Source organism: Hemiscyllium ocellatum (assembly GCF_020745735.1).
Source record: "Hemiscyllium ocellatum isolate sHemOce1 chromosome 27 unlocalized genomic scaffold, sHemOce1.pat.X.cur. SUPER_27_unloc_6, whole genome shotgun sequence".
Classification (NCBI taxonomy): Eukaryota; Metazoa; Chordata; class Chondrichthyes; order Orectolobiformes; family Hemiscylliidae; genus Hemiscyllium; species Hemiscyllium ocellatum.
In genome coordinates, this window is record NW_026867515.1 from 194314 (window position 1) to 203907 (window position 9594).

At 46.3% G+C, this 9594-nt stretch overlaps 1 protein-coding gene across 1 annotated transcript in view; it reads left to right on the top strand.

The window, feature by feature from the left end:
• The window catches only part of LOC132808492 (oocyte zinc finger protein XlCOF7.1-like), a 73769-nt gene extending 65351 nt beyond the window's left edge, over positions 1 to 8418 (top strand). Inside the window, exon 4 of the mRNA XM_060822157.1 lies at positions 7093 to 8418. Coding sequence (XP_060678140.1) covers positions 7093 to 7860 — 768 coding nt within the window. The 3' untranslated portion in view covers positions 7861 to 8418. The remainder of the gene's footprint in view (positions 1 to 7092) is intronic.
• Positions 8419 to 9594: the final 1176 nt, after the last annotated feature.

The window sequence follows — 9594 nt, forward strand, 5'->3', positions numbered from 1 at the left end:
CAGACTTGAGGACTGTGACCAGTGGAGTGCCACAAGGATCAGTGCTGGATTCACTACTTTTCATAATTTACGTAAATTATTTTGATGTGAACATAGGAGGTATAGTTAGTGAGTTTGCAGATGACACCAAAATTGGAGGTATAGTGGACAGCGAGCAAGGTTACCTCAGATTTACAACGGGATCTTGATCAGATGAGCCAGTGGCAGATGGAGTTCAATTTAGATAAATGTGAGGGGCTGCATTTTTGGAAAAGCAAATCAGAGCAGGACTTATACATTTAATGGTAAGGTCCAGGGGAGTGTTACTGAACGAAGAGACCTTGGAGTGCAGGTTCATAGCTCCTTAAAAGTGGAGTTGCAGGTAGATAGGATAGTGAAGAAGGTATGCTTTCCTTTATTGGTCAGAGTGTTGAGTATAGGTGTTGGGAGGTCATGTTTCAGCTGTATCACACCTCAGTTAAGTCACTTGTGGAATATTGCATGCAATTCTGGTCTCCTTTCTTTTGGAAGGATGTTGTGAAACTTGAAAGGGTTCAGAAAAGATGAACAAGGATATTGCCAGGGTTGGAGGGTTTGAGCTATAGGGAGAGGCTGAAGAGGATGGAGCTATTTTCTCTGGAGCATCAGAGGCTAAGGGGTAACTGCGTAGAAGCTTATAAAGTCATGGACAGGGTAAATTAGACAAAGTCTTTTCCTGGAGCGGGGGAGTCAAGAACTAGAGGACATTAGTTTAATGTGAGGGGGTAAAGATGTAAAGTCCCCCACCATAACCACCGTATTATTCTTACTGATAACTGAAATCTCCTTACAAATCTGTTTCTCAGGGGGGGTATATAATACCATCCCAATAAGGTGATTATCCCTCTCATTTCAGTTCCACCCAAATAACTTTCCTGGATGTATTCCCAAGAATATTCTGCTTAAATACAGCTGTAATACCAACCCTTATCAAAAACACCACTCCCCACCTCGCTTGCCCCCTTTTCTACCCTTCCTATAGCATTTGTGTGTGGAACATTAAGCTCCCAGTCCTGTCCATCACTGAGCCACGTTTCTGTGGTTGCTGTCATATCCCATGCCCTGACTTCATCTGCATTCCATATTAGGCCTCTTGCATTGAAGTAAATTCAGTTTAATTTACCAATCCTAACTTGTTCTCTACTTTGTCCCTACCTACCCTGACTGCTTGACTCACTCCTTTTCCCAATTGTACCAGTCTCAGATTGATCTCTTTCCTCACTATTCCCACCGAACTAGTTTAAAACCTCCTGAGCAGCTCTCACAAATCTCCCTGTCAGTGTATTAGTCCCCTTCCAATTCAGGTGCAATCTGTCCTTCTTGTACATGTCACTTCTACCCCAGAAGAGATTCCAACAATCCAAAAATGTGAGCCCTTCTCCCCTGCACAAGGTCCTCAGTCATACATTCATCTTCTCTATCCTCCTATTCCTACCCTCACTCGCTCATAGCACCGAGAGTAACCCAGATATTACAACCCTTGAGGACCTTCTTATTTCAATTCATGCCAATTTTCTTTGACCCTTCAGAATATCATCTTTTTCCCTTCTGATGTACACACTGGAACCAACGACAATGATCTCTTGCTTGTCCCTCTTCCCTTTCGGAACATTCTGCACCCTTTCTGAGACATCCTTGATCCTGGCATGAGGGAGGCAACACACCATTCTGATTATTCGCTGCTGGCTGCAGAAATGTCTGTCTGTGCATCTGACTAGTGGGTCCCCTGTCACAATCGAACACTTGGACCCCAGCATGCCCCTCATTACATTAGAGCCTGTCTCAATACTAGAAACTTAGCTGTTCATGCCACGTTCCCCTGGGAGTCCATCACCCCATACATTTTCCAAACCAGTATACTTGTTTGAAACGGGGATAGCCACAGAAGATTCCTGCACTAACTGTTTACCTCTCCTACCTTTCCTGGTGTTACTCCATCTATCTGACTGTATCTGCAGTTTTTCCCCCTTCTATTATACCCCCTAGCTCTTGTAAATTCCTCATTGCCTCAAACTGTCGCTCCAACAGATCCAGTCGATCTGATAGGATTTGTGATCAAGGACACTTGCTGCAGACAATCCTCAGTAACGTGGAAACTCCCTAATCTCTCATTTCCGACAGGAAGAACATATCACTATACTAAAGGCCATTTTTGCTCATCCAAAATCTACAGACCCAGATAACAACAATTTCTTTTTGCTCTTAAAAAGACGCGCTCCAGGCTAAGTTAGCACTTATCACTTATACTTTTAAAATTTTATCAAGAGGCATTTTATTAAAACACTATAATCAAGAAAGAACCCATTCTGCTCACTTCTGAACAGGCTGAAAATTGAATAAAAAAACTACTTTCGAACCCAAAACAAACCCAACTTTCAGGGGCAGGGGGCGGGCACAATTATCGCCCCTCCTCCTATTGTTTCCGAATTCTTGGAGGACTCCTCTAGCCACGCCCCCTGAACTGGCGAAGACGTCACTCATCAGGACCCCGCCCCTATACGAGCTGGCGCATGTGCAGTGTAGCTCCCGCAGTGGGACGGCGGCCGAAGGAACAAGGACTGAAACCGCTGGGTCCAGCAGCGCGTTCCGGGTCCGGGGATCCTTCTTCAGAACACGGACAGGTCTCAGAGACATCCCGGGGGAGGTCGCCAGGCCCGAGCGCCAAGACCTGGCTCCTGCCCCGGGGAGAGATGGTGAGACAGGGTAGGATTGGGAACCGCGGGAGGAGGGAGACTGGGGAGTTTATAAACTTCTCGGGGGTGACCTGAGGTCTCCAATGAAAGCCGCACAGGCCCAGTGTTTACTTCACCGGCGAAGGACCTCTCGGGTTGCCCGGGCAACCGACGGCCATCTTTGTGAGGGTCAGGCGGAAGTTGTCTTTGGGCCGGGCTGGCCGGCGGCCATCTTGGTGAAGGCACCGTTCGCCGTCATTTCCGGGAGGTAATTCCAACCTCGGGGCAGCCTTTGTGTCAACTAGAATTTCCTCATCTCACTCTCTGTGTGCCCTTAAAACAGGAAAAGGAAGTGGGAGACAGGTCCAGAAAAAAACAACACTTAGAGGGGCTGTGAATTTGAGGTGAATTAATGTGATAATTTGTGGCACTGGAACAGGATGTGGGTGTTTCCGAGATGGCAGTGAGCAGGAGAGCATTGACGTGTTGGTGTTAGTTTCAGTTTGTAGACAAGAGAAAAGGGCGAACACCAGGAGAGGAGGAAAGACATGAGGATGGATTTGAATTTCAATGCAGGGGGAGGGATAATATGTAGGATTCGAATTTAATACATTCAGCAAGTAGGTAGGAAAAGTGTTCTGTAGAAAGTTGAACTGTCCCCTCAGTATTTTTTCCATCTTGTGCGCACAGTGATGTCTTTTGGACATTTCTTTTATAGGATGATGCGAGTTTCAGATGGGAAACTCAAGACAAACATATTAGCATGGAAACAGACCCTTCAGTCCAATCATCCATGCTAACCAGATATCCCAACCTAATCTAAATCCACTTGGCAGCAGCTAGCCCATATCCCTCTGAACCCTTCCTAGTCATATACCCATCCAGATGCCTTTTACATGTTGCAATTCTACTAGCCTCTACCACTTCCTCTGGCAGCTCATTCCACACATGCACCATCCTCTGAGTGAAAAAGTTGTCCCTTGGGTCTCTTTTATATCTTTTCCCTCTCACCCTAAGTCTATGCCCTTTAGTTCTGGATGTCCCCCACCCCAGGGAAAAGACTTTGTCTACTTATCCTATCCATGATTATGATTTTATAAACCTCTCTATAAGGTCAGTCTCCAATGCTTCAGGGAAAACAGCCCCAGCCTATTCAACTTCACTCTATAGCTCAAATCCTCCAAATCTAGCAACATTTTTGTAAAGCTTTTCTGAACCCTTTCAAGTTTCACAACATCCTTCCGATAGGAAGGAGACCAGAATTGCATACAATATTCCAAAAGTGGCCTAACTAATGTCCTGTACAGCCACAACATGACGTCCTAACTCCATTAATTATTGCTCCGACTAATAAAGGAAAGCATACCAAACACCTTCACTATACTATCTGCAACTCCACTTTCAAGGAGCTATACACCTGCACTCCAAGATCACTTTGTTCAGCAACACTCCCTGGGATCTTACCATTAAGTGTATAAGTCCTGCTAAGGTCAGCTCAAGATTTGACAATAGGATGAGTTGGGCCGTAGTCTGGCGTTTGGATCAACAGGTGCTGGGGATTTGTAAACTTTTAATCCCATCAATTTCCCCCAACACCATTTATACACAACTGCTCATTTCATTCAGTTCTGCTCTCAATGGACCATGTGTTCCCCAACATTTTGGGGATGTTACATGTGTCCTCCTTTGTGAGGATCAAAGCAACGTATGTGGTGAATTGGTCTGCCATCTCTTTATTCCACATGAGACCTTTGCCTGTTTCTAAGTGTAATTGTTTTCACTAATGCTTTTTTTGCCTCTTCACATAAACCCATTTCCCCTTCTAATCAATCCTTTTGTTGAAACCTAAGCTGCTCCCAGTCTTCAAATCTGCTGCTTTATTTTTAGCCAATTTGTACGCCACTTCTTTGGATCCAGTGCGATCCTTAATGTCCCTTGTTAGCTGTGGCTAGGCCACCTTTTTTTTTAATTTGTCAGACAGGAATGGAACAACTGTTCCTTCTGGTGCTATTTAAATGTTTGTCATTTCTTTCAATAATGTTCCCTCATTTGTTGTAGCCAGTTCTTGTTTCTGCCTGTTCTTGCTTTAGATTTAAGTCCCCAGTCTCTGAATCAACTCTGTTCCTCTTCATCTAAATGGAATGTTCTCTCACTCAGTTCTTCACTCTTCTGCAAGGGGCCTCTCACAGCTACATTGCTGATTATTCCCTTTTCATAAAGAATTAACACTTTGGAATTAAATTGCCATTGTCCAACAGAACCACGGCCACTTCTGCAATATCGTGTCTCCCTCCTATTGGAAGGATGTTGTAAACATGAAAGGGTTCAGAAACGATTTGCGAGGATGTTGCCAGGGTTGGAGGATTTGTGCTATAGAAAGAGGCTGAACAGGCTGGGGCTGTTTTCCCCGAAGCATCGGAGGCTGAAGTGTGACCTTGTAGAAGTTTATAAAATTATGAAGAGCATGGATAGGGTAAATAGGCAAGGTCTTTTCCCTGGGGTGGGGGAGTCCAGAATGGGAGGGTAATTGGTTCAGGGTGGGGGAAAGGGGCATGTGTAAAACTGACCAAAAGGGCAATTTATTAACCCAGAGGATGGTACGTGTAAGGAATTAGCTTCCAGAGGAAGTGGTGGAGGAAAGTACAATTACAACATTTAAAAAGGCATCTGAATGGGTATATGAATAGGAAGGGTTGAAAGGAATATGGGCTAATGCTGGCAAATGGGATTTGATTGATTTGGAACATAGACAATAGGTGCAGGAGTAGGCCATTGTGCCCTTTGAGCCTGCACCACCATTCAATACGATCATGGCTGATCATCTTTAATCAGTATCCTGGTCCTGCCTTATCTCCATAACCCTTGATTCCACTATCCTTGAGAGCTCTATCCAACTCTTTTTTTTTTAAAAAGAATCCAGAGACTGGACCTCCACTGCCCTCTGGGGCAGAGCATTCCATGCAGCCACCACTCCCTGGTGAACAATTTTCTCCTCATCTCTGTCCTAAATGGTCTACCCTGTATTTTTAAGCTGTGTCCTCTGGTTCGGCACTCACCCATCAGCGGAAACATGTTTCCTGCCTCTAGAGTGTCCAATCCTTTAATAATCTTATATGTCTCAATCAGACCCCCTCTCAGTTTTCTAAACTCAAGGGTATACAAGCCCAGTCGCTCCAGTCTTTCAGCGTAAGGTAGTCCCGCCATTCCAGGAATTGACCTCGTGAACCTATGCTGCACTTCCTCAATAGCCAGAATGTCTTTCCTCAAATTTGGAGAGCAGAACTGCACACAATACTCCAGGTGTGGTCTCACCAGGGCCCTGTACAGCTGCAGAAGAACCTCTTTTCTTCTATACTCAATCCCTCTTGTTATGAAGGCCAGCATGCTATTAGCCTTCTTCACTACCTGCTGTACCTGCATGCTTACCTTCATTGACTGGTGTACAAGAACTCCCAGATCTCTTTGTACTGTCTGGTACAGGCGTGTTGGACCAAAAGGTGTTTCTATGCTTTATGTCTCTATGACCCTGGCTTTCCAACGATGTTTGCTACGTCTGTATGTTCAGTTTTTCTCTGGTGTCGGTGTTAACGCCTCGATGTCTCATTTTGTTCCCCCCTTCCCGGGTCGTTAACCATTTTGTGTCTGGTTCTTCCTCAAGAAGCTGCATTGCAGGTTCACCCTGAATTGGCACTTTTTTTTTGCTTCCCAAAATCAGACCTGCTCACTCTCAGCAGTATCCCAGTGTTGTGAAAGATATTACCTTCCGGGTGGAGTTATCCAAAATGCGGAGATGTCAGTCTTGATGTTTTTGCTTTTCAGCCCCTGGAAGATCCTTCAGGAGAATTAGTTAGAGCGGAGTGAGATGGTGCTTTCAGTTTTGTGGAATAAAAAAAAGTATTCCGTAGAAAGTAGAATTGCTTGTTCATAACTTCTACCCTGGACAGACAGTGATGACCTTTGTAATCTCTTTCTTTTTACAGAATATTTGAAGATTTGAAGACGGAAGTTTCAACATCAACAGATGAAGGGTTATGCCCGAAACGTTGACTCTCCTGCTCCTCGGATGCTGCCTGACCTGCTGTGCTTTACCAGCGCTGCACTTTTCAAATCTGACTCTCCAGCGTCTACAGTCTTCACTTTGATGTCAATGTCTGACAGTCACTCAGTCCATCGGGAACGTAACAGTTTTCAACTATGAGTCTGTGAGAAGGAAGAAAGCTTTTTGTTCCCATTTGAGTACGTTTTCAGCATCAGTGGGATTGGATGAGAGACCCAACTGTTGCAGCGCACTGAATGAGGTGTGTGTAGCAGTTATACAGCCCGGAAAGAGTAATTCACGACGTGTTTGTGCGTGGCTGAAGCTTTGGCCATGGAGAAACCCGAGGAATCCCACCCCATGGAGAAACCATGGAAGTGTGGTGACTGTGGGAAAGGCTTCCGTGCTCCGTCTGCCCTGGAGATTCATCGGCGCAGTCACACCGGAGAGAGGCCATTCTTCTGCCCTGAGTGCAGGAAGGCCTTCAGCAATTCCTCCGCCCTGCAGGCCCACCAGCAGGTCCACACAGGGGAGAGGCCGTTCCCCTGCACTGAGTGCGGCAAGATCTTTAGCAATTCCTCCATCCTGCTGAAGCACCGGCGGGTCCACACGGGGGAGAGGCCCTTCAGCTGCCCTGAGTGCGGGAAGGCCTTTACACAGGCGTCCATCCTGCTGACCCACCGGCGGATCCACACTGGGGAGAGGCCGTTCTCCTGCCCCGAGTGTGAGAAGGGATTCAGTCAGGTGGGCAACTTGCGTACGCATCAGCGCGTCCACACCGGGGAGAAGCCCTTCAGTTGCCCCGAGTGCGGGAAGGGCTTCAGCGATTCCTCCGACCTGCTGAAGCACCAAAGGGTCCACACGGGGCAGAAGCCCTTCAGCTGCCCCGAGTGCGGGAAGGCCTTCAGCGATTCCTCTGCCCTGGTGAAGCATCGGCGAGTGCACACGGGGGAGAGGCCCTTCAGCTGCCCCGACTGCGGGAAAAGCTTTGCCCGGTCCTCCAACCTGCTGACCCACCGGCGGATCCACACGGGGGAGAGGCCCTTCAGTTGCCTCGAATGCGGGAAAGGCTTCACCCGCTCTTCCCACCTCCAGAGCCACCAGCGAGTTCACATGCCATCGCAGGGGGTTTGAAGGAGTGACGGCCGAGTGCCATTATTGACTGGACGATCAACCCAGTTCCAGGGATTCCGGATTCAATTCCCACCGCGACAGATGGTGGAATTGGAATTTGGTCAGAAATCTGGAGTTCAGAATCTAACGGTGAAACCATTTTAGGGGTGTGGGGGTGGAGAAACCCCCATCTGTTTCACTCAGTCGTCCCAGCTGCATCCTTTACCCGGTCTGGACTGTATGTGACTCCAGACCCACAGCAGTGTGGCTTATTCCCCCCGCCCCCCCAAAAGCCCCTGGCAAATGGGCGAGGAGAAACTTACTTGGACACAGGGTATGGGTTGAAATTGCTGAGTGAGGCAATACTTCCTCCGGGTTATGGTTGTAATGAGGATCCAATTACAAAGAGACAATTTCGTGCTGGCCAATATTAAAGAAAGGGGAGGCGGGGGTCTGTGTGCACTTTGATCTTGAGGTGTTTTGTTTTTTAAAAATCTGCTTTGCTTTCTCTGCCTTTTTGCTGGAGAGAATCTGAAGCTGTAACAAAGTTGGGTCACAATAAAGGGTTACCTGAACTTACCCCCGGCTCAGACTCTCATTGAAAGCTTTGAGCTCCAAGAGGTTTTGGTTTTAAAGCTGCTCATTTCTTTCAGCCTCATGCAGAGTTTCCAATGTTGTGTATCAGATGGAGCAGTGAATGAGGAGCCAGTATCGTTAGAATTTTTTCAGGAGTACAGAGTGCACCGTGTCATCGGCATTGTAAGGTTTCCTGGCAGCACCAGGAGCTGTGGGCTGTATTCACTGGGAACGATGTGGAAGTGCCGGTGTTGGACTGGAGTGGATAAAGTGGAAAAAATTACACAGCACCAGATTATCATCCAACAGATTTATTTGGAAGCAGTAGCTTTCGGAGTGCTGCTCTTTCATCGGGTAGCTATGGAGCAGGAACATATCGCAACCGATCAGTGTCATACTACTGATAGGATATATTGAACAAATCAAGATTGTGGTTTAGTCTTTCATCTTCTAGAATGGGTTGTGGGTTTTGTAATTAATATGTAAAGCTCAGAAGTACTTTTGAGTCACATTCTTGAGATGACTTAAGGTTTTATAAAAATCAGTGACATCTCAGCTCAGTAAATGAAGAATGTGAGGTTTGACTCTGTCTGTATCCCAATCTCCCAATTTCCAAAGTAGGAATGTATAAAATATTACATGGATTGACTGCCTGCCGATTGTGTGCTTTTTTTTGATCAAAATTGAATGTATCTGCAAATGCAAATTTACCCCATTGACCTGTGTGTGTCTGTGCATGCATCAGAGTGTGTGTGTGTGTGTGTGTGTGTGACTTTGTGTGTGAGAGTTTGCCTAAGAGTATATGTTTGCCTGTGTGCATGCATGGTAATGTATGAGGAGTATAAACCTGTGAGAGTGTTGAGTGGTGTGTGTCTGTGTTTGAGAGAGAGCATGTGTACGAGAGAGAGGTATAGATAAAAGTGAGGAATTGTATTTTGCTTAAAAAAAGAAGGGGAGGAATTGCAGTTACTGGCAGGGCCCTGGGTTATGTTGTAGAACAGAGACATGGAGGTATGGTTCAGGTACATAGTTCTTTGAAAGTTGCATCACTGGTAGACTAAGTGGTTAAGAGTTGTTTAGCCCACTTGCCTTCATTGTTCACACCGTTGAATGTTGGAGTTGGGACATCGTTTTGAAATTGTACAGGATGTTGGTGAGGCCACTTTTACAACAGAGTAC